At 39.7% G+C, this 25,502-nt stretch overlaps 2 protein-coding genes across 6 annotated transcripts; one reads left to right on the plus strand and one right to left on the minus strand.

The window, feature by feature from the left end:
- Nucleotides 1-4,748: 4,748 nt before the first annotated feature.
- On the minus strand, nt 4,749-14,834 carry Ap4b1 (adaptor related protein complex 4 subunit beta 1). 4 transcript variants are annotated; one of them, XM_063255736.1, is made up of 11 exons: nt 14,701-14,834; nt 13,938-14,124; nt 12,037-12,261; nt 11,304-11,434; nt 10,693-10,840; nt 9,712-10,208; nt 8,466-8,549; nt 7,620-7,723; nt 6,498-6,705; nt 5,975-6,256; nt 4,749-5,711 (listed from the first exon to the last, which is right to left on the minus strand). In XM_063255736.1, the coding sequence occupies exons 2-11, from the start codon at nt 14,048-14,050 to the stop codon at nt 5,284-5,286; spliced, it is 2,220 nt and encodes a 739-aa protein (XP_063111806.1). In that variant the 5' UTR covers nt 14,051-14,124; nt 14,701-14,834; the 3' UTR covers nt 4,749-5,283. The 4 variants fall into 4 exon arrangements, with proteins under 4 accessions (XP_063111806.1, XP_023417009.2, XP_063111801.1 ...); XM_023561241.2 differs by having other exon boundaries at nt 14,552-14,735; XM_063255731.1 differs by having other exon boundaries at nt 14,580-14,731.
- Nucleotides 14,835-15,062: 228 nt separating this feature from the next.
- Nucleotides 15,063-23,887, plus strand: Dclre1b (DNA cross-link repair 1B). Of its 2 annotated transcripts, none has more exons than XM_003479012.5 (4): nt 15,063-15,251; nt 15,914-16,079; nt 16,424-16,606; nt 20,331-23,887. In XM_003479012.5, the coding sequence occupies exons 1-4, from the start codon at nt 15,063-15,065 to the stop codon at nt 21,392-21,394; spliced, it is 1,602 nt and encodes a 533-aa protein (XP_003479060.1). In that variant the 3' UTR covers nt 21,395-23,887. The 2 variants fall into 2 exon arrangements, with proteins under 2 accessions (XP_003479060.1, XP_063111789.1); XM_063255719.1 differs by having other exon boundaries at nt 15,086-15,251; nt 15,871-16,079.
- The last annotated feature ends 1,615 nt before the right edge of the window (nt 23,888-25,502 follow it).

The raw sequence follows: 25,502 nt of genomic DNA on the forward strand, positions 1-25,502 counted from the left end.
ACACAAACCATCAGGTCAAGAAGAGCCTGGAGCAAAATATTTCAAGCGCTGAAAGAAAATAACCTCCAGCCCAGATTGATATACCCTGAAAATCTGTCTCTAGAAATTAATGGAGAATCCAAGACAAAGAAGAACTTGGGAAATTCGTGATCACCAATCCAACTCTACAGAGAATACTGCAGGGCATTCTAGTGAGAGAGAAAAGTATTAGGATTCCAGGAACAGTGACAGAGAGGCCTCAATGAATCGAACAGAAAGCAGAATGAAGAAGACAAGCAGACAACTGATGGCAAAAAAAAAGAGCATAACAGAAATGAGGCAGAGGGTGTTGGCTATAATCTCTAATATAGATGGCCTTGATACACTAAGTTAAAAAAAAAAAAAGAACCACATGTAGAATACATCAGGAGTTAGGGTCCACTGAGATGCTATTTTTAGGAAATATAATTAACATGAAAAAGAGTTCATGGACTAAAAATCAAATATGAGAAAACAATGCTCTATGTGACAGAGAACCAGAGATTAATAGGGGTAACTAGACCAGTATTTGTGGATAGGTCGGAAACACAGGCTTTAATAGGTAAAGGAAGGGGCTGGGGATTTAGCTCAGTGGCATAAGTGCCTGCCTTGCAAGCAGGCAGTCGTGAGTTCGATCCCCGGTACCGATAAAAAGGAAAAAGACAAAAAAAAAAAAAAAAAAAAAAAAGGGTAAAGGAATACAATTAGAGATCAAGTCCAGGAGAGAGAAGGTTTGGAACCACTTAGGTGAATAGCAGGTTGTTCCCCCCCCCCAATTTAAAACCAAGGGTCTTGGTCAGACCCAAAAATGCAGTGTACCCTGGGGAAGTGAAAGGGGAGGGAGAGTCTTAAAAAATATGGCAGAAGATATTGTTAATAGTGTATCAGGACTTAAAACCCACATTACTCCCACCACTCTGCTTAGATAGATTTTACTGTCCCAGTTTGTCTACTTGCATTAGATTTGAGGGCACAGACAGCTATCCCCAAAAATCAGGATATAGCACAGTAATCATCTTTAATTTCCTATTAATCTGGAGCACTGTATGACTTATACTGTTTTATCATGACTGATCTTAGTTAAATCTGGTTTGTTTGATTGCTGTTTGGTATCAACAGATTTTATTCAAAACTGATATGATTGATAGTATCAAGTCTGAGAGTATAGGCAACTACACTGAAAATGACAACTCACTACAATACACATTCTGGTTTGATTACTGCCTGTTTTTGAAGTTTTATACTATATACAAAGTTGTATTTTTATTAATACTGTTATGTACTGATATATTCAATTATACTATGTCTGATGATATAGCCAATTCTATTGAAGATAACGAGACAACACAGGGCACTATGGTAGAACTCCTTGTACAATGGTCTTACATGTCTTTTTTGTTTCATGTGTTTATAGGATTATGTTTTTTTTTAATCGGTACTGGGGATCGAACTCACGACCGCCTGCTTGCAAGGCAGGTGCTTATGCTGCTGAGCTAAATCCCCAGCCCCAGGTTTATGTTGTTTTGTCTTGCTTTGTTTTGTTTGTCCCTCTAATATAAAAAGGATAGAAATACATGTTAAGACTCATGCATGTGTAGAACCTATAAACAGTTTATGAGAACTGATCTTATGTTATATGATGAAATGAACAAATACTTTGAAGAAAAAGAGACATTAAAGTACCCAGAGCTGATCCTGCAGTGTCATAATGTGAAACCCAGCGATAGTATTATTCTTTGTTCAGAGTGATATTAGCCTGCTTGGGTTTATTTAATCTCAACATAATTGAAAATATGGATAACTGCATGTATGTTTAAGTGTATAGGATTGATAACCATATTTCTAAGTTTTTGTTGGATAGTTGAACAGAACTGGTTGCAGTCTCACTGTTTGAATCCCCACTTAATGTGCTCCACTTTAGTATCTTGACTATTTATGAGGACAATCTATAATCATCAACTAGTGATTTCTTACTGTTTCTATTTTTTTCTTTGAAAGTATGTATTATTTCTACCCATTTTCTGTTTGTTTAGTCTTTCTTTAAATAAAATTTTTAAAAAAGACACTACAGTACCCAGTGCTGATCCCAGTGCTGAGTGGGTACCCAGTACCCAGTGCTGAGTGTCATGATGTGAAATCCAGCAATACTATTATCGTTTGTTCAGAATGACTTTAGCCTGCTTTAGTTTGTTTAATCTCAACATAAATGAAGATATGGATAACTGCATGTATGTTTAAGTATATAGGACTGGTAACCATATTACTAAGTTTTTGTTGGATAGTTGAACAGAACTGTTTTCAGTCTTGCTGTTTGAATTCCCACTTTATATGTTCCACTTTTGTATCTTGAACAACTATTTGTAAGAGGACAGTATGTAAACATCAACTAGTGATTTCTTACTGTTTTTCTTTGAACATATGTATTATTTCTACCCATTTTCTGTTTTGTTTAGTCTTTAAATAAAATTTTAAAAAAAGATCATGAGTTTGATCCCTGGTACCAAAAAATAAAATAAAAGTTCCAATACTTGGGATCACTTTAGTACCATTATTCAGTTGGTGAGCCACATCTGTCTTTATGTTGAAAATTCAGTTATAGTCTGAAAGTCAATTTATTACATTTCCACACCTGCATCCTATTCTTTGTCATGCTTTAAATGCACTATACACCTTAATGTTGTTTTTTCTTAGTACCCAACTAGATACTCATGGTTTAATGGAATATGTATTTCCTCCCTGCCCCAATACTGGGACTTGAGTCTAAGGCCTTTGTACTGAGCTATATTCATAGCCTTTTTAAAAATTTTTAGAGATCTGAAGGATCCAGTTGAAGGCCTGAAGCTCCACGTAGTGTCCTGTTCAGGTCCATATTAGGAGAAGAGTCTATGCTGAAGTGTTGAAGGGTCTCTGATTTTTAATTTTTAAATTCTGAGTCACTGTCTTAGGTTACTGGTTGCCTAGGATAAGTTTGAATTTGTCATTCTCTTGCCTCAATTCCCCAGAATGTTAGGTTACTGGTTGCCTAGGCTAAGTTTGAATTTGTCATTCTCTTGCCTCAATTCCCCAGAATGTTGAAATTACAGACATGAACCACAATGTTTGGTGGAAAAAGAAATTCTGAAGTTGTTCCGATCTTTTCCTTTCCAGTTCTTAGGACACAGTCTCTAACAGTGGTTCTCAAATAGGGGCAATGTTATCACCCATAGGTCCTTTGGAAATGTCTGGAGATATAGTCACAACTGGCATGTTTACTGGTGTCCATTAAGGAAAGGCCAAAGATGCTGCTGATAATCATCCTACAGTGCACAGGAAATCCTCCCATAGCAAAGAATGTCCTTTCACAAAGTATCAACACTGCCATTTTTTTTTTTTTTTTTGTCTTTTTGAGACAGAGTCTCACTAATGCAGTTCAGGCTGGCCTTGCGCTCATTTTGTAGCCCATGATGGTCTTGAACTTGCAACAATCCTCCTGCCTCAGCCTCTCAAGTGCTGGAATTACAGGCAGGTACCACCATGCCTGGCTAATACTACCACTTTTAAGAAATCCTGGTCTAGATGGAATTCTATTATTTTCTGTACAGTTGATACAATATAATACATTTAAACATCATTCTCAGAATCTAATTATAGATTTCAATAAATATTTACTGAGTAGTACTGTGGCAGGCACTGTGGAGATAAAGGAAAGTAGGGTATTTACTACACTGAGATTATCCAGTGGGGAGGAGGGATGATTCTCCAGTGGGAGAGACCCTTTAATAACCCACAAAACCTAGGTCCTTACTAGAAAATTCAATACTGTCTGTTATCTACTTCTATGAGGAGCCTCATTGAGGGAAATGATCGGTAAAAAACTAACTGAAAGACATGCAGCCTACAAACCTACATAGAAGTTCTTCAACTTAGCTGGATAATGAAGACAATAAATTTAGATTACATTAAACCCTTAAAGAAATGCCTTAATTAACATCCATGTTTAATTGTGCTTTCTGCTTTCATTGATGAACATGATAATAGTTGTGTGAAACTCTATTGAATTTGTTTAGAATCCTACTAAATATCATTTTGTGACACCTACATGAAACTACTTGTAAGTTCCTTTTTGAAGAAACTTAATATTGGAGTGTTTCTTCCTCGCCAATGACAATTACACAACTATTTCCATCATTCTGACTCCCAAGTCACTTATAGAGCCAACAATGAACCTTAACTGTGTGTTGACCTATATATAGCCTGAACATTTGTGTATTTTCCTATCCCTGACCCAATTGGTCATAGCTGTTATCTTTACTTTTCTCTTTCTGGATAGTTAGATCTTATCTATATTATAGCATTATTTTATTATATTTGTTGTTGTAAGTGGCCTCAATGAATAAAATGTGGTTGGGCATGAATAAAATAAAAAGTGAGGGTAAATAACAAGAAAACAATTAGTACAAGGTATATGCACTAGTAGCTTTGTTGCTTGAATAAGACCTCCAGTGAGGGTCACACAAAACTTTCTGAAAGAGTGCAATGCTGAGTTGAACACTGACAGATAAACCAGGTATTAACTGAAGAGGATATAAGGGTGAGAAAATGTTCCAAACCAGAAATAAGTGGTTTGCTTTTGTCAGAAGAGAATGTGTTTGGGGAGTGGCTAAACATGAGACTGAAGAGGTACTTTAGATGCCACACTAGAGGTATTTAGCTGCCGCTTTGAAGCCTGGTCTAAGAAGCACGATTAAAAATGTGCCAATAGTCGGTTTAATAAAAGAAGAGGTGGGCCCCATCGGTTTCCACAATTGGCAGGCATCTTTCATAAATAATACAACGCCCAAAATGGATTAGGAAAAAAGTCCTAATCCTGTCCTCAACCCATCCCCACCTCTTCCTAACATCATCAGGGACAAACCGGGTCAGTCACAAATGGCATAAAGAGAGTAAGTCAGTGATCTTTGGACAAAAAACACAGGAATTCTGATTTCTTTTCTTTTTCTTTTTTTTTTTTTTTTTTGAGACAGGGTCTCTATGCAGTTTGAACAGGCCTCAAGCTCACTTTGTAGCCCAGGCTGGAGCTGAATTTACAATGATCCTCCTGCCTCAGCCTCCCAAGTGCTGGGATTACAGGCATGAGCTACCAAGCCCAGCTAAGAATCCTGATTTCCAGATTTTTCCATTCTCCTTTGCATCTGGTGTTATCTGGGTTTATAAGCAGTTCTATTAACAAAAACTAAGGAATTCTGATACCCAGTTGCCTCACTCAGGAAAAGCATTAAGAATCTGCTATGATTTCATGTCTCCAATTGTTCCAATCACAGTTTCTAATACAGAAATAAAACGGCTCAGTATCTCAGTCCTTGTCTCACTTTGTTTCACAGAAATTTGCATTTTTGAGTTCCCAGGCTCCAACAGCAGTTCTGTTAAGAACAGACAACCAGTGGCATCTTGAGCACTGAGGTAGGCTTTCCACGGCTGAGCTCCAACCCTGCTCATTGCAATGGTCTGAATGTTCACTACTTGTAGAGCCATCTGGAGGGTGTCAGGATGAACTTCTCCCTGCCAAGGCAGTATCTGCTGATGAGCAACTTCAAGGCTAAGCCAAGTTTTCTCAAAATATTCAGCAGTAAACTGGCAATTAGGGATTAGCATAAGAGCTTCAGAATCTGGGAGTTCTTGTACTCGTTCCTTGTTCTCTTCAGAAATCAGCTGTCCTAAAAGAGTCAGAGAGCTTGCATAAGAGAAGTTCTTACCCTGTATGAATTACATTTTTAATCTACACTCCTAAAAGTAAACAATGTGCCTTCTGTCTTTGGATAAACAGTTTAAACAACCAATGATGAACTTCTCTCTGGCTCACAAAGGTTTCAAATTTGGGTAACAGTTAAGATTTGATTTAGCTAAGGTACTCCTTACCACTCATTGAAAAAGATAAAAGATTTATCATGACATAATGCAAAACAAGAATTATTCTTACCTGCTGCAGCAAAGGATGCAGTATGAGGAAGCTCTGGGCCACAGTGATCTGTCCCCTGGTGTTTAAATATAGTTGCCCAGTGGGCTTTGCCATACACTGGCACCAGAGTATTAAAGTCTGAAGCCCAACTATTTACAGGTCTTTCTGGTTGATCCTCTAAAAGTCCAAGAGAGGGGTCTGATTTAGGACTACACAGGATCCGCTTAACATCATCGATGCCAAGTAAAAGAAGGCGATAATAGAAGAGGCCTCGGTCTCGTACAGCCATGTCCTTTTCTTCCTCTGAGATAAAACAACAGACTGAATTAATTAAAACAAAAACACTCTCCTCTTCCCTTGTGCTAGCCATAGTAGAAAAAACAAAGAAAGAAAGAGGGAAGAAATCTAGCAAGTATTAACATTTTCTTTTTTTTTTTTTTTTTTTTTTTTGGTTAACATTTTCTCCTCAGGTCCCACATAATGCAGGGTGTGAAAATTTGTACTATGGGTCATGGCAAGCACTACTTCCTTTTGAAAAACCTACCTATGCAGTAATATAACAGGCGCCCCAGCATGTCTTGGCACTCTGCAGGACGTGAGAGGAACAGGCGCAGCAGTGCAGTGAGGAGCTCCATCTTAACAGCAGGAAATGTCTCGGACTTCACATTTTCCACAAAGTCCTCTAAAACATAAGGAGCATTGGGAATTCTTTCTCCATGGACCCCGAGTAGCCAAATAAGTGCCTGTTTCCCCTACAAATGAAGGAACAGGAAGGCTCAAGCCTTGGCTGGCCAAAATAGGAGACAGAAAGAATGACCGTTTTCGCTTTTCCCCTAGTACCAGCAAAAAAGATACAATCCTTTATTTATTTATTTATTTACTTTTTGTCTTGTTTTGAGACAGGGTCTCGCTATGCAGTTTAGGCTGGCCTTGAGCTCACTTTTTAGCCCAGGCTGGTCTTGAACTTGCAACGATCCACCTCAGCCTCCTGAGTGCTGGGATTACAAGCATGAGCCACCACACCTGGCTCAATCCTTTATTTACTTTAACTGGCATTGTTACCTGTATCCTTCCCACCCCCCAACTACACTCTCTACAACAAACAGGAACGAAGTTCTAATGCTCAAGAAACTCAAAACATTCATAACTCAGGGTGAATAAGTAATAAGCAAGGCCTTTTCAGCTTTGGGTCCTCTGGTCCTATTTGGGATTTAATGTTTCAGTAGAAGATACTGAATGAATTTCTCTAAAGCTCTCATGAAAGTAGTTATTACTCTAGACTACACATTGAGATAGAAGCTATCTGTGAAGTATTTTAAAAATATTAAATTGATTCCTTAAATATTTAATTGAGCAGACTTTAGGTGAAAGCCAAATTTTTGTAAAACTTCCACAGATGATTTGGATTTTCATTCTAACTGAAAACTCCATGGCCTAGATCATTGATTCAAAATAGTGCTGTAGACCAATGATATCACAGAATTTATGATAAAAACAACACATAAATCCTGTTTTTATAATTTATATGTCATTTACATTCAAAAGAGAATCCAAGGTGCAACCAATCTCCACTTCAGGCACAAAGTACAAAGAAGAATTAGCCTATTCCAGAAGGCCAGATCCTAAGCATTCCCTGTATGCCTGGAAATAAGAGAAAATACTCTACCTCATTGTCTTGAATGTTCTCCTCACAACCGGGCAGGGCCTGACATACAGCTTCAGTGCACTGAGGACACAACCAAACCAGGTCTCGGAAAGTCTGCACCACCACTAAAACACAGCCCATGACATAAGAGTACACGGTTACAGCTTCCATGTAAGCAAGAATTTTAAGAAGAATCATGCATTCAGACTAGAGTTCTGGGTGAATTTCTGTAAAACAGGTTTTTGGTGAGTGGTCACTGATTACCTGAGGAATGTACAGTAATTTCTTGCATGAATGTTACTCTTATCCGATTGACATGGACATAAATGAACTGACATATGAAAAACCACTATAAGCAAATGTAGTGCATAGTGTTGCTGTGGAATGATACTCAGCAGACATATAAAAGAGCCACAAGGACTGGGAATGTATTGAGGCAAGTTAGGTATCTAAAATGCAAAATTTAATTTAATGGGTTTCAATTGCATGAAACTAACAGTGAGCACCTTCCTAAATTTTGCATGACAGGCACTATACTTGCCTCACCTAAGTCTCAAGCCTAGAAGCAACTGCTTAGAATAAACCGCCACAAAGTCAAAAACCAAAAAAGGGGGTAGGGTGGGTAATGATGGGGAAAATAAACACAGTCATCCTGTACCTTCATTATCTATAGTACAGCCTGTCAACTCAAGAGAGCCTGAAGATTCTACCCTATTATATCTACAGATTCTATGTCTCTTTGATAGCATCATATGATAATGCAAAGAAAAAATTAAACCTCTATATTATTCACTGAACAAAAAATTTGTGAGCAACTACCCTATAGGCCAGGCACTTAACAAAAAATCCTAGAAACATATCCTTTACCTGTGGTAATGTGCTCTTGTCGGAGCCCCAGCAACTCTGTGAGAATCTGTACACATTGATCTGTGTAAGTCCTGGCAATATTACCTATGGAGGAAGGAAAGGTAAAGAACTATTAAGTCACCACACTAGAAAATCATTTCTTATCATCAAAGATGAACACAATCAGAGATTCATAAAACAAAACCATTCCTTATTCAATAAAGTAAGAATCTAAATTTGCTACAAAGGGAATTTTGGTAAAAACAAATCCATTTTAAAAAATTGAACAGTAAAAAATTAGAATTTCATGGTAAAAGAATTTCCCATAAAACAAGGTATTTACAAGCCAGATCTGAGGCACCTTTTCTGCTGTGTCACGCCCGTACAGGGATATCCTTCTGGGGAAACTTGACAGCAGTCTCTCAACCACAAGGATTTCTTCTCTCCTCTTTCGTCTCTCTTCTCTACCCCTAATAACCATACTTTATTTCAAATACAAGGGTTCTTCCTCCTTCAAGCCCCACAACTCCCTAGCTTCTTTCACCTTTGAGTCACGCCAGCCTTTTAAGTTCCAGACTGCGTAGCATAATAGCCTCTGAAATCTAGGAATTCTTTTGTATTGGTCTATAATCAATGCTGTAGAAACATTGTAACAGAAGCTCAATTAATGGCTGGTGAATTGACACAGCATTTTGAGGCAGGACAGCTAGTTTCTAAGTCCAGTTCAGAAACTATATGATCTTTTGGAAATTTAATAATTTTTTTTGTGCCTTCACAGTAAGCCAGGTGTCCTGGCATATGTCTGTAATCATAGTATTCAGGAGGCTAAGGTAGGAGTGTCAAGACTTTGAGGCCAGCCTGGGCTACATAATGAGTTCAAGGCCAGCTTGAACTATACAGGGAAACTTTCTCAAAACAAACAAACAAACAAACAAATCCAAAATGAAGTTAATAACATCTGTTCACTTTTCTTGACTGCCTTACATGACTATGGTAAGGTGGAAAAAAAAGAAAGCATTTGGGATAGAAGAAAACAAAAGACATAAATTTTAAGTACTATAGTTTGAGTTACCTGTATTTTCTATCTTGGAAAAGATAAACAAAAAAATCTTTCCTCCTTGCTGTAATCATTGATGCAGTTCTTTGTTAAATGGTATTTTATCTCTGAAACAAGATTCCTTCTCTTTTACCCTCTATAGTTCCTCTTATTATAGCTTTCCAGCTGGCTGGTCTAGGAACTAAGGAAAAAAAAGCAGCAGATACCTACCAATGGCAAAGATGGAAGCCTGTGCAAAGTCAACAGATACATCAGTGCAGTATCCTCGAAGCTCCTCAAGTACCTGCTGCACGTTCTCATCATTCACCAGTTCACACAGCACCTCCACCTTCTGTAGCTTGATATAGTGGGGCTCCCAGTAGGAGCAAAAAAACTTTTTGTAGTGGCTGCTAAAGTGACCAGGCAAACTATGCAAGATCTGGCGCACATGACAGAGGGCAACAAAACAGAGCTCCCTGCTCTCAGAAGAACAGGCAGCTAGCAAAGGTCCCTTGACTCTTACAAGTACATCAGTTTGTACATGGGGGAACTTTTTGGCCAAAATCAGAAAAAGTTTGGTGGCTCCTATGACTACACCTGGGCTGCTACTCTTGAGAAAGCTATCCAACAGATTGAGAATGTCAAACAGTTCCTCCTCACTGCGAGGCTGGTAGCGGAGCAGAAAGGTCAATACTTCGGCCTGGCCCCATTGGTCCAGTTTCGACATTCTGTCCAGGAAAGAAAATAAAAGCACTATTTTACCAACAAAATTAGAACCACCTCCATGTACTTCCATGAGCCAGGCAGCTGTTCATCATATCAGGTGAGAATTCTTAAAAATAGGCTACACCATACCCAAATCATTCTCTTTACATACTATTTAAAGTCAACAAAAGATAGTCTTTAAGTTCCAAGATGCATTTACACAGGACCAGAATATACTAGATCCAGATTCCCTACATTTTAAGAAACCATAGATGGCTTAATGAATGACTGAAGGGGAATATCCTACTCCTATAAGATGCTTCTGCCATGTCAATAGGTCAAGGAAACTAAGGCAAATAAAAGAAATTCAGTGAAATGTAAGGAAGTTAACTAATTTCTTTTCCACCCTATACAAAGCTGTCCAAAAGTTCTCCTTAATTCAACGTGTCAACAAGATCCTACCAGGGTACAGAGAACATAATAAAAAGAGCAATGAGGCATCCAAACCTATTTAAGAGATGGTGAGCGATGGGCTTATTGATGACAACACCTCCTTCATGTTTCAAAATTTCCTCTAGAGACCTTAAGCAGTTCACAACCACAATTGGATCTTGGTCCCGCAGTAAGCTGTATAACTCATGTACCAATGCACCATCTATAAAGAAAAATAAAGATCTCAGATAAAGAAAAGCTTCAGAGCTACAGGAATGGAACCAGAGAAACAGCTGCAGGCAAATGAAGATAACTTCTCTGCTACAAAAAATAATAAATGCAATAACAAAGTGCAAGACATTACCTTCACAGAGTAAAGGGGAGAAAAAAATAAAAGAATTGAAATTAAAAACAAAAAGAGATTGAAAAAAATTAAAAAAGAAAAAAGTACAAAGTAAAACTGTTGTCACCAGGCTGTTGTAAGTAGCTGATGCAAAGAATCTTACTTGGATCCCACATAAAGAACTCTTCTATCAGAAAATATCAAACTTTGCATCCTACTTAAAGAGACATTCAAAGTGAAGCCATAGTAGTATTTTCTACCAAAGCTACAGTATCTTTTACAAATCAGATACATAATGGAGACATGAATAAATACTGATCATGGTGAATTACACTGAACTTACCCACTTCAGAGTCTCCATGAAGATTGTGCATTTTGGCACAGCCAAGGACTGCCACTCTCCTGACATAGGAGGCCTTATCCCGCAGGCCACTGAGAATAGGCTGTTGGATATACTCCTGTACACCAGGCAGCCTAAGCAAAAGATCTTGAAGTCAGTAAGATCCTGAAATACTAGTTTTAATATAATTAAGCTCCTTCATATAACAAGAGTATTTACATTTCTGAATGTATATCTATCAGATTACAAGGAATTAACAAAAAAACCTCTACCAAACTTTAAAAATGATCATTTGACTTTTCAAGTGGAGTAACACTGTATAAGCAGCAAAAATTGCTATAGTAATAATTGGTTAAAGATCTTTAACCAAAACCAAGGACTATTTTATCAAGCATGAAAATGGAAAATTGCCTTTAATAAAGCCGTATGAAGGAAAGGATAATAAAGGATGTAAAAAAAAAAATTAAGATATCTTACATACATATACCAATTTCCCATGATGAATATAATCATTATGTATTACAAACACGTACTAAAATAAAAATTTAAAAAACAAGAAAATCAAAAACCATGATACAGTTTACTAAGCCAAAGTAATGGCTGAAAATCTGAGTTGAGTTCAAAGTGTTTTCCTTAATAGTAAAGAGCTCAAATAAATTATCATCACTAGAAACCTGCCTTATGGCCTTCTGGGTATATCAACCACTGGAGACCAAGCAGAGAAGAGAGTGCTCACCTCAGACTACACATGCTCCGCAGTGCCAACCCTCTCACCATTGGGTTAGGGTCCGAGCAGTCTTTGCACAGTGTATTGATAGCCAGGAGAGCTAGATCTGGTTTCAGAGGTGCATAAGTGCACATGTACAGATAAACCAACTTCTTCTGAACAATATCTACAGTGGCACTGGCCTTTACCATTTCCATGAAAACACCAGACATGTCCAAGCCCTGAGTCATGTGCCTGAAACCAAAATACAATTGCAAGAAATAAAATATCGTCTTCAGTCTGCAATGGAAATTTTATGCATACATACTCTAATTATCTAACTAGTTGGCAATCTCTCTTTTTTTTCTTGATACTGGAAATCAAACTCAGGACCTTGCACTTATTAGGCAGATACTGCTGCTGAGCCATCACCAGCATAGATTGTTATCTCTTACAGGAATGCAACTGGTTCTATCTTGCCTATTATGGTACACAATATTAAATACTATGAGCATACAATAAACACTGTTATTCTACTTGTTCATCATTTGTTGAAGCCCCAGTACATGCCAATGAAATTCACGTTTCACATTCCAGAGATATGCTCTGGAGACATAATCTGGAAGAATGTATAGTCTTAGACCTGTATGAACTCAAGTTTAATTACAGAGCTAGAGAACATCACAAGTTACAATATACTAGATAATATTTAAACAGAAGTAATGTACAAGATACAGAGGGGATCCAAGGGCTAACAAAACAGAGAAGTCAAAAAATATTTATTCATAGAAGTGATACTTCAGCTGAATGATCAAGAAGCTTATTAAGCAGACGTAATAAAGTTAATGATGTATGCTATGAGGCATGTAGACATGAACAAGAAAAGAACATTCTTTTGAGAATCTACAAGTAGTTGAATTAACAGTGCAATCCTCAGGTGAATGGTAAGAAGTTTGGACTGTATTTTATAGATCACTGTTTCTCAAACTGTGAACCCAAAGTACTAGAATTAGCTGAGGTATCTGTTTAAGGTACAGATTCCTGTGTTTTACCTCACCCAAACTGAAATCACAATCAACAGTTGAATTGCATTTACAAAAAACAAAAACAACAACAACAACAAAAAACACAGCCAAGCATGGTGGTGCACACCAGTAATCTCAGCATTCAGGAAGCTGTGGCGGAAGGTCTGTTGTGAGTTCAAGGTCAGTTTGAACCATGTAGCTAGACCCTGTCTCAAAAAAAAAAAAAAAGTAGAAAAACAAGCAAGCACTCCAAGGGTCTTTTGTGCATATTAAGGTATGTAAATCAGAGCTGTACGCACAAGTTATGTGTTCAGATTTGAATAATGGAAAAATTCTAAATGAATTCCAGAGGCAAGGTGACCCACTAGTAAGTTACTAGTTGGCTTTGGTAATAAACCAAAACAACGAAAGTGCCAATAAAAAAGATAAGAAAAAGGGGATATTTAAAATTATTGATACCATCAGACACGAGAAGTGAAGGATCAGGAGTCATCATGGTTGACTGGCAAGCTTAGAAGGCTGGCTGGTAATATAAAAATAAGCCGAAGAACAGGTTCCGGAAGGAGGGAAAATACTAGTGTTATTTTTGCCATACCTTTGATGAACTAGCTAGGTGAAAATGCCATGCGGACAGTGGGATTTATGATTCTAAAGCTACAAATGGAGATCTGTACTAGATAATATTATAGATCCAGGAGTCAGCAGTGTGTAATTGTTCCAGCTCGTGACATAAAGGAAACTACTCAAGTGAGTAAAAGATTCCACAAGACTGAGATAGCATTCCAGAAGAGCAGGTTAAGACCTTGTGAGAAAGTTCATTTACTGTTTCAGGGTGGAGAGCTGATGGAAAATGCAAGGTGGGCTGGGCTGGGTGGAGGTTGGGACGCTAAAACAGGCAGGTGATACCTAATCACTCGCTGGATGACATTCCGGTAACGCAGTCTATCAGCCTGAATGTGAGGGTTACACAGAGCCTTTTTCAGTTCCTTCACCACGTCCTCCGAGCCGAAGTACGGCATTTTCTCCAACACTCTCTGGGCAGTTCCCACAGATCCCTCGGTAACTTGCAGGCTCCGAGTCCCGAGGCGGGAGTCTGAGTAAAGGAAATGTAGGTCAGTGAAAACCCTAAAGACGCCGGGCGTGGCGGCTCATGCCTGTAATCCCAACACTCCGCAGGCTGAGGTGGGAGGATCGTTGCGAGTTCGAGACCAGCCTGGGCTACAAAGTGAGCTCAAGGTCAGCCCGAACTGCATAGCGAGACCCTGTGTCAAAAAAAAGAAAGAAAGAAACCCTAAAGGCGAGATCTCGCCCCAACCTTGGTTTCCTCAAGGCAGGAACCTATTCGCTCTGACACCTATACTTCATTTCTCTTCCATGCCCCGAGCCCTACAGACCCTGAATTTTAACCTGCAAGCTGTTCGCCCCGCCCACAGACCTCTCGGGCTCTCAGTCCCTAAGGGATTTCCCACCTGGCCCGACAGGCCGCAGACCCCTCCCTCTCCAGGGCCAGCCCTTCTAACCTTTGCAGTCACCGAAGGGCCCACTCACGCTTTCGGCGGAAGTCCCGCCCGCTCGCCGAGAAGCCTCTCGGAGCAGCTGCCACTCTCAGTGCCACCGCACAGCTCAGTTCAGGCCTCGACCTTAGAGTGCCCTTCCCCCAACCTCTCACCTCCGGGCGCTGCTGCGCGGCTCAGTAGAAACTGCGGCGGACTATCGGGGATCTGCTACTCTGGCCTGTCTCCGCCCAGCAGCGCGCGCTTTGACTGCCGGCTCAGCCTCCATTCCCGCGCGCGGGTGGGAGTGGCGCTATGTGTGCGCTTTTCGCAAGGTGGGGTCTTGCTGCCGGACACCCCAGAGCACGGTCACTTCCTTCTTTGCTCAGTGTTGTGCCTTCGTCCTCATCTGAGTTGGCTTTCCTTTAGGGGCACTAACGTTGTTTTTGCCCCAGCATGGTCTCGGCGTTGTTGTGCAATCCACACGCAGAAGCGCAGTCACCGAGAACCCCCCACGGGTGACTCCAGCCTCACCACCATGAACGGGGTCCTGATCCCCCATACACCCATTGCTGTGGACTTCTGGAGCCTTCGCCGGGCTGGGGCCGCACGGATCTTCTTCCTATCGCACATGCACTCGGACCACACGGTGGGCCTGTCTAGCACTTGGGCCCGGCCCCTCTACTGCTCCCCAATCACTGCCCACCTCTTGCATCGTCAACTACAGGTACGGAGCTGAAGTTGGCCTCCGAGAGGTGGTCCAGGCGTTTGGGTGGGACCTTATGATGTGTTCATAACCTTGAAATCACTGAATGGGGACTAGGGATTGATTTTTGCAAATTCAGGAATTGTTTGAGCCCAGAATTGCATCTTTAGCTCAGAATAGGTGTGTGACTTCCAACAGGCCTACTGGAGATATTTTTTTTTAGCTCTGAGCTGGGAAGATCATTGAGTTCAGCCAAGAGAATTATTCCTACTCTTTCACTTAAGCTAGACCAGTGTTTATCAAATTTGCCTTAAAAATCCATTTAGGCTGGGGATGTGACTCAGTGGGAGAATGCTTGCGTAACGTGCAAAGCCCTCGGTTTGAATTCGGGCAATGTAAAGAATTCATCCAATGTGCTGGATAAATACAGGTTCTCCAGCCCTTATTCATTCCTCTCTCCCCCAATTCATCGTAAATTTTATTGGTGTGGGAATCTGGCTGGATTTTTTTTTTAAACCATTGCCAAGGGATTATTATGATCTGGAGCAAATTTGAGACTACTTTCAAATTCTTAATTGAAAACTAAATAAAAGTTGGGTGAGGAAGTGGGAAGAGAAAGGCATATTCTCTGATCCTGCAGGGTTGGTGTCTGCGGCCATTGGGATAACCAGCTGTTTTCCCAGGTGTCTAAGCGGTGGATCAGAGTGCTGGAAGTTGGTGAGAGCCATGTGTTACCTCTAGATGAAACTGGAAGAGAGACTATGACTGTAACCCTCATGGATGCCAATCACTGCCCTGGTTCTGTGATGTTTCTCTTTGAAGGGTACTTTGGAACGATTCTTTACACAGGTGAGCCTCACAACACTTTCCTCCCACTTTCCAGCTAAGATACAACTTTGAGCAACCTTCACTCATAAAAGAAAACCAAAGGTTTTCTATCATCACCCCATATAAGAACAGTGATCCTTCTCAACTAATTTCCCATCTTTGATGGTCCAAATGTTGTAAAGAGTATGTAAATAAAAATAGGAACTGGGTGGACACATTTCCACAAAGAAGCTGTATCACACAGTTTAGTGCACATGACAGTTTTTTTACAGATTAGTAAGTAAATGCCTATCATTGTTGGATAACAAGGTATCCTTGTTATTTTTACCTTTTTGTCTCTGACTCTCTCTAATATGTTCTTCCAGGCGATTTTCGATATACACCATCCATGCTGAAGTATCCAGCCCTGGCACTAGGGAAGCAGATCCATACTTTATATTTAGACAATACCAATTGCAACCCAGCCCTGGTTCTTCCTTCCCGACAAGAAGCTGCCCACCAAATTATCCAGCTCATTCGAAGGCACCCACAACATAACATAAAAATAGGTGAGTCGTTTCCTTTTCTTCTCACCCATAGATAGCAAATCTAGGTTCTTTGAGGGTTTTTTTTTTTTAATTAGTATTGGGGTTCAAACTCACGACTGCCTGCTTGCAAGGCAGGTGCTTATGCTGCTGAGCTAAATCCCAGCCCTCTTTGAGGGTTCTTATATCTTTCTTTTTTTTTTTTTCATAGTAAGTGAACCTCTAGTTCTTATATCTTTCAATTCTTCGTATATCTCTCACTTTCTCCATGAAACCTACCCTGAACACCTTGTTTAAAATTGACACCTGATTGCCATTCTTCCACATTTCCAATTACTAACCCCCTGTATCAATCCAACCTTTTCATCTTTTATAGTACTTTTAACTTCCCCATAGTCTATATTTAATGGGGTGGGGTTGAGACAGGGGCTTGATATGTAATTTTGACTGATCTTGAACTCACTGTGTAGCCTAGGCGGGGCTCAAACTCACAGAGTTCTCCTGTCTCAGTTTCCCTAGTGCTGGTATTACAGGCATGCACCATCATGCCCAGCAATTTATTTAATTATTTCTTTAATGATTTATTTTTTTGAGCCAGGGTCTTGTAGTCCAGGATATGAGTGTTATGCTTTAAATTAGATGCACTAAGTAAACAACTGTTTCCTTTTTCTAGTAATTTCACAATGGTACAAAACTTTTTGGAAAAGCAGCATGGTGGTGCAGTCCAGTGATTTAATGCTGGATGGATAATTGAAAGTTTGAGGCCAGATTGGGCAAGTTAGTGACTTAGCACAACTCTATTTCCAAACAAAAAGGACCAGGGATGTAGCTCAATGGGAAGGCCTTGGATACAATCACCAGTATAATTTATTTATTTTTCTATCTTTTTTAGTACTGACAATTGAACTCAGGATCTTACACTTGCCAGGCAGGCACTTGTGCTGCTGAGCTATCTCCCCAGCCCACTACAGTTTTAAAAAACTTGGGAGAAGAGCTGGGGATTTAGCTCAGTGGTATAAGCACCTGCCTGGCAATCTCAAGGTCATGAGTTCAATCCCTGGTACCAAAAAAAAAAAAAAAACTTGGGAGATTTTTTTTTTTTGGAGTTGTCGTTTTGAGAGATAGTTTGTGAAAATCATTTTTTGTTTTATAAAATGTAACAGATTTAGTTCTAGGTGATTTTTTTGGGTTGCTTTCAAAATTATAATAAGTCCACAGAAAGGAACATTATGAATACTTTAAAAAGGCATATCTTAGCTCTGAAAGAGTTTCAAAGTGAGGTTAAACAAAAACACTAAAAAAATTATAATGGAAGGGCAGGAAGGGATAGAGGAACTAAAAAAGAAGATGAAAATACATCTGTATGTGCCATTTCCCCAAGATAAATGTAATTATTATGTATTGCAAACATACCTTAATAAATTATATACTTTCCAGGATGATTATCAAATTGGTTGAGAAATATTTCTTACCCTCAGGATTGCTTAACTGCTCATGGGAAAATAGCCCTAACCGTTCTTGAAATTTTGTATGCAGAACTTTTTTGGAGGAGTATTGCTGGCTAGGAGGGTGTTATGGTAGGGCTTGATTAATTTTGCAAATGTATGTAAGTCCCTACTAATACAAAGTTTCCAATAGGCAGTAGGATAGAAAAATGAACAAAATATGATCTTTGACTTTGAGGGTTGAGTCTAGTAATTTAGTATAGAGACAACAAAAAACAAGAATACATAGCAGAAGCTCAGGTAAATTTGTGCCCAAAGACAGAATAAAGAAGATGTAAAACAAATATATGTTCTTTTAAATTCACAGTCTAGTTGAGGATAGAGTTCAGAAAGCATTTGAGAACAAATGTTAAAAAAACCTCCTATCTTTGTTACTTATAACCATACCCAGATGCACAACTCCATTTATTTCTTTGTTTTGTTCTGTTTTTAGAGACAGTGTCTCACAATATAGTGAAGGCTGGCCTTGAAATCACAGATCCTCCTGCCTCAGCCCCTGAGAGGTGGGATTACAGGTGTGCACCGAGTCCACTCCTCTCCATTTATATCTGAGCCTTCCAATTGGCTTCTTTTCAACCATGCCATTAAATAACAGTTGCTCCCCCCCCAACTCTGCTCTGATATTATTCCTTGTTATAGTGAGTTGTTTTCTTGCTTTACTGACAGAATTAAATCCCCCCCTTCAGCAGTACTCTCTTTACTGACAGAATTAAATTCCCCTCTTCCACAGTAAATGACCTTGGTTTGCCAGGTTCGTGTCATTCCTTACCAGTTACTTCTTTAGTAATACTGAAGTGGTTCTTCTTAGAATGTTTTCCAGCATAACTTTCCTTGCCAAGATAACCTATCGTTGTAACAGATAACTCAGCTGTCATTTTCCAGAAATTTTACCTAATTGTATTAACTGGTAGCTACTATTTTTGTACTTTTTTCACATTGTGCATATGTCGAATACCGACCTTAAATGCACTGTTGCTGGGTTTGTGTGTACTATATTCCCCCAAAATAAACTAGTCTTGCATTAATTTTTGCTCCAGAAGTCACAATGGGCTTATTTTCAGGAGATATCTTATTTTTTTCATGTACAGTGGTATACATTTATTCAAATACAGTCATGTCATCTAGAACATCATCATAATTCCAAAACCTTAAAATGTGGACTGAAATCTTACAACTCTTTCCTGTACAACTATTGGCTCCAGTCTCTTATCTCCAGTAATAGAGTGCTAGTGCTCCTTAAGTTAGCACTTCTTGTCCATGTAGCCTGCTTGTGGTACATAGCCAACATAGCTGTCAGTAATTTTATTCCATAAATTCTTCATTTAAGTCATGACCTCTTGCAAGCTGGGTTTCACAGTTTCCATAAATCAAGTATTAATTGAAGACTTATGAGACAGAAGTGGCAACAAAAATGATGACAGTTAAGAATCATGGTCCATACCAAAGCAACAAAAAATTTGGGGCCCTAAAATTCAGAAAACATTTGTCTTTCACACAAGTCCTTTAAGTCTGTTTCACGCAAGTGCATTTGTTACAACACAACGCACTGCATTATGTAGATTCATATTAGAGACAATCATGTCGGTGCATTATCAGTGCATACATCATTTGATTATTGTAGCTGTATTCCTGTTGATCACTTGTGTCAATAAGTTTTGAGTTCATCTGTTTATATAGGCATTCACCTCTCATCCAAAGTTTCCTGCTTGAGTATTTACAAATATTTAATTATAATTTATTTAAATATTAATGTCATCATTATATTTATGTATTACTATTTATAATTCAGTATGTCCATCATGTGTTGCAATGGGTATACTAAATGTGTCTGTCTGGCTGATGACCTTAATGGGGGCTTATTTTGGAGGCTGGGCTTATGAGTACCTTGAAAAAATCGTGCTAGGGTTTATTTTTGGGTTAGGTCTCATTTTCTGGGAAATATAGTAAATGGCATTCCTGAAGGGCTGAGTCATTTTTATTGTTTATTCATCTTCACAGTGCTTGATACTTGACAGATACTTTCTTCTGTTGAACTGAAAGACTGAGTGGATTCTGTGTATCCTTGCCCCTTGTCTTTCACGCAGTTCAGTTCAGGTGCCATCTCTTCCCTAATATATTCCCCAGGTTGACCCATGAATTGCTAAACATTTGGTTGTTTTGCTAAACATTTGCTTGTTTTGTTAGGATTCTCCAATAGCCTCATTCTCTTTTTTCACTTTCTGCAATTCTTTTGTATTATTCAGGGCTCTATAGCCTGGGAAAGGAGTCATTGCTGGAACAGCTGGCCCTGGAGTTTCAGACCTGGGTAGTATTGAGTCCTCAGCGCCTGGAGTTGGTACAGCTGCTGGGCCTGGCAGATGTGTTCACAGTGGAAGAGAAGGCTGGTCGTATCCATGCTGTGGAACACATGGAGATTTGCCGTTCTGCCATGCTGCGGTGGAACCAGACCCACCCTACGATTGCCATCCTTCCCACAAGCCGGCAAATGCACAGATCGCACCCTGACATCCACATCATCCCTTACTCTGACCATTCCTCCTACACTGAGCTCTGCGCCTTTGTTGCTGCACTGAAACCTTGCCAGGTGGTACCCATCGTCAGTCGACAGCCTTGCCAGAACTACTTTCAAAACAGCCTGAGCCCGATGCTCTCCATTCCCCTAATTCCAGACTCAGTACAGCAGTACATGAGCACCTCCCCTAAAAAACCAGCATTTCTCTGGCTGTTAGAAAAGAGGATAAGGAGGCCAAAAATCCAAGGTGTTGTGTTTGAATCTCCTCAGGAAAATGCTGGTAAGTCTCAAGCTGACAGAGACACAAAGAAGACCAAGAAAGAAAACCTTTCTCCTTGTCCTAGAAACCTTGAAAAGCAGCTGTCCTCCCATCATTTGAGGGTCAAGAAGCAATTGTTCCCAGATCTGTGCAACAAAGAATGGGATGAGGAAGTCCCTTTCTGTGAGTCCCAGAAGATGGTGACTGTGTTAACTTCCCCATTGGGATTTTCGGATGAGGTTTTTCCAGAAACCAGGGAGGAACTAGGCTTAGGGCACCCCTTGGTAACTAGGGGAGACAGTAATGACCCAGTGCCCACAGGGAACCAAAGTGCCTGGACAGATCATGATTCTTCCCTGTTTCCTAGAGGCAGTGCTGCTGCTTTTATCACTACTAAGTCCAGAAACCTGGCACTAAAGTACCTTCTGACTCCAGTGAACTTCTTCCAGGCAGGGTTTTCTTCCAGGAACTTTGACCAGCAAGTGGAAAAATACCATAAACCCATAGTGAAGTACAGGCAGGAGACTACAGAATGACAACCTTGTTTGTTACAGCGCCGTAGTTTTGAAGATAGTGGCTGATGACTATTAAGACTTTCTTTTTAGTACTGGTATTGAACCAGGGGCAGTCTACCAGAGTTATATCTCTAGTCCTTTTATATTTTGAGACAGGGTCTCACAAAATTGCCCAAGAAGGACTTGAACTTGTGACCCTCCTGCCTCACCCTCCTTAAATGCTAGGATTACAAGTGAAGCCCTGTTGTGGCGCTTGACTGGATCCAGTGGGCTTACCCTTGAGCAGTGCTTCTCAAAGCTTGTGCACTGGAGTCCTGGTACAGTTAACTGTGTTTAAAATATACTTTTATTCTAAACTCTTCAGAATGTGCATGAGCACACTACAGGTTCTTAGAAATCCTCAGTAACATAACCTGTTTGACTTTATTTAACCTGGTATTTCTCAAACTTTTGTGAACCTATAATCCTTTTACATAAAGAGTAAATAAAAAAGAACCAGGTTATTTCCATTGTTACTTTGCGTGTCATGTGCCATTCCCCGTCTCCTCTTCCCAGATAAAACTCACTAAATACTTCTTTAATCTTTTTTTTGAGAAAATATCTCTATGTAGTACAAGCTAGACTTGAACTCACTATGTAGGCCAGGCAGGCCTCAGACTCACGGTGACCCTCTTGCCTCAGTTTCCCAATTGTTTAGGATTATAGGCCTACATCACCATGCCTAGCTTAGTTTTTAAATTATAAACTGTGGTGGTGGAATGAATTGGTGGCATGTTCCAGTCTTATCACTGACTTACTGTGATCCCATTCAAGTAACTTCCTGTCTCTGTCTCTGAGAAGAAACAGGAACTGAGTGAAGAGGACTTAGTGGTGAAAAATTCTACCTCTTGTCTCCTTCATGAGGAATACAGTTAGTATCACTGGGGACCCTTCTGGAACAGAGTCAGCTTGGGGACTGGGCAACCCTCACCAAGGCAGTACTGGGAACCCAGATGAACATTAAAGCTTAGGGTGTGCCAAGGCTCCTGGCTGCTGAGAGGCACTATTTGACTGAAATAAAGTTAGTGCAGATCAAATGTGATGCCAGATACTCTTCTGATTGTTCACATAGCTGGCATATTTTTACCACCCCCCCCACCATTGGTTTGAGTAGGGAGCCAGAGCATACAGCCTGTTTTAGTATCTAGGGAAGATACTGGGGAGCCAGCTGGCTGGAAGGGGTGGGGGTGTACAGTTCTGCCCTGTCCTGCTCAAAACCTGACAAAATGCCAAACCAAGAAGCTGGACAGCTGATATGTGGCCATGAGGAAATGGGCTCTGAGAGGGCAGTCATGTGGAGCAAAACTGCATCAGTATGGAACCTTGAGTCTTAGCCATGAAGAAGGCTGTTTCTTACCCTAGTACAAAAAGTTTGCTACTTTTGGAGAGGAAAATAAAGAATTTAGAAAGGAAAATAAAGCCTTGCTCTTGGCCAGCCTGCACACAACTCTTTCATTGGTGATCAGCACTGTAAGCCTCCCAAAAGCCCAGCAGGAGCTGCAGCAGCTAAGGCACATGGTGCAGCAGGAAGCCTGCTGGTTTCCTGGGCTTGAATCCAGGCACCCTGGGCAAGTTGGTTAAATAGGGGCCTCAGTTCCTCAACTACCTCACAATTGCTGTGGGGATTAAATGGTAAATTCTAGCTCGGAATCTGCCACCTTAGGGGTATTTCAAATGTTCTTGGGACTAGGAGCATAGCTCAGTGGTAGAAGACATGTAAGTCTAGCATCATAAGGCCTTGAGTTCAATATTAATCTCTACCCAAAAAAAGGTTCTCTAACTCTTCAAAAGATTATTCTATATGTAAAATGAGAAACTGGAAATCATGTTAAAAATACAAAGAAAAAAATAAATTCTAGTTCTTCCATAAAGATTTGGTACCACAGCTAATTTCATGCATGTAAATGTGTTAAATATATATTTTTTCCAAACTGGTTGCTGGGTATGGTGGTGACACCAGTAATCTTAGCACTTGGGAGGCTGAAACAGGAGGATCACTGAGTTTAAGGCCAGCCTAGGCTACAATGGTGACTTCAAGGCCAGCCTGAATTACAGAATAAGACCCTCTCACAACCACCAAAAAAACCCCAAACAAGCAAACAAACAAAAAGACCAATAACCTAGGGATAATATAAAAATAACTTTAAATTGTGCATTTTATTTTTTAAGCATTTCACTATACGATTAAATATCTAGAAATGTCACTTTAAATAGTTGTCTGATAATGTGGTTGCCATGTTTGCCAACATTTTGTGTACTATTTAAAACTATGCATATTACAATGAACATTCTTAAGCATATATTTTGGCATTTTTGATTATGTACTTAGAGAAAATTATTGGAAGTAGGATTATGATTTAAAGTTGTTGGTGTGGCTAGGATTGCAGCTCTACAGCAGAATACTCACCTAGTCCAACTAGAGCCTAGGTTTAATTCCCAAGAAGTGCCCAAAAATAAAGTTGTTGGTTCAAATTATGTTAAATTGCTACCAGAATGCTTTCTTTACCATCTTTTCTGCAGAAGATATTAAAATTCTTGGAAGCTTCATTAAATTTAGAAGATATCACTAGAATGGTACATGTTACCACAGAATGTCATCTCATGTTAAGGCAATAAATTTATTAATATTTAAAATAAGGAATGTCAAAAAGTATTTACTGCCTTTCTCTAAGAGTCTCTAGCTGTCTCACTTCTTCATGACACTCAGGTGGCTGAGAGAGATAAGGTATTTCTCAGTGCAGGGCCCCAGCTTGGGTTTATCTTCCAGCAGCCAAGAAGCTTGTCTTCTTTTGACACATGGCATGTCATGTATGTTCCTTTGAAGTAGGATCTATGTGTATATAGGTGAAGGAACAGAAACAAAGGCCTTGACAAATTTATTCATGTTTGTTTTAATAGTAATTCCATACTATAGTAAAGTAAAAATGTCTCACATAATAAAGATTGGTAGTTGCCTCTTGATTTCTCAAGGCTCTCACAGAGAAATGCTGTTGCATTTTTAAGTAGCCAAATAAAATTAATGTATTTTTAGAATCTAAGGATGACCTCACAGATGTATGAAGATCTTATAATTAAGCTTAAAAGTGCCTGGAAAAAGAAAGTTCCCTAGAGATCCATTAGTTATTTGTTTCATGATCAGTGAGAACTTGTACTTTTCCACAAGGAGCCTGATAGTGGTTTAAGCCCTTCATAGAAAAAAACAAAAATCTCCCTGCTATATCTTGGGGACCATGTCTCACTTCTGACCAAAAATGCCTTTTGTAGTAGGAGACAGGAAATGGTGAATTTGCTTTGTTGCACAAGAAACAGGTTTTTTGGACCTGTGTTTTCTATCCCAATTCTACTCCCCAGGGAACAGTTCTCTGAATTCTTGGAGTGGCTACTAAGCAGGAGAAATGCTGTGTGGGGTCTGTGTACACATATTTCAACCACTAACATGTAGCTGTCAGACTCTTAACTTGCTTCCCACTACCAACCTACTTCAACCACCACAATCGCCTCTTTGTCCCACTGAGCTATCCCCCAATCCCTTTTCTTATTTCATTTTGAGGCCATTAAGTTCCATGCTGGAATCAAATTTGGAATCTTCTGCCTTAGCCACCCACATACTTGGATTACAGGCATGTATCACCACCATGCACAGCTAACACAAGCTCTTGTGTCTTAGATTCATGATGCTTTTCCTTCTTACCTGGGACAACGCACTAGTGTGCAGAATACTGCTCTTTCTTATTTATGTAAGTCTACATTTGCCTGTGAGAAATTCTCAGAATGGTTAAACTTGTTTTTATTTTGACCACATTGCATTTATTTAGCCCAACCCTTCCACCATGACTCTCATGCCTAGGTACTTTGCCTTCTTGGACTATATTCTTGACCCACTAGATCACAGAAAGAGGCTGGGTGTATAGCTCGGCTATACAGTCCCTGCCTGGCAAGTATGAGGTCCTGAGTTTGATTCCCAGTATTAGGAAAAAAAAAAAAAAAAAAAAAAAAAAAAGACACAGGAAACTCCCTAAATCTTGGACTTAGTCTTTTTCTTGAATCAGTAGCTTATGAATTGTCTTTCAATAATGAAAAACTTTTGCCT

Source organism: Cavia porcellus, unplaced genomic scaffold (genome assembly GCF_034190915.1).
Source record: "Cavia porcellus strain 051 isolate PalLab524CR breed Dunkin Hartley unplaced genomic scaffold, mCavPor4.1 scaffold_1, whole genome shotgun sequence".
NCBI classification, from domain to species: domain Eukaryota; kingdom Metazoa; phylum Chordata; class Mammalia; order Rodentia; family Caviidae; genus Cavia; species Cavia porcellus.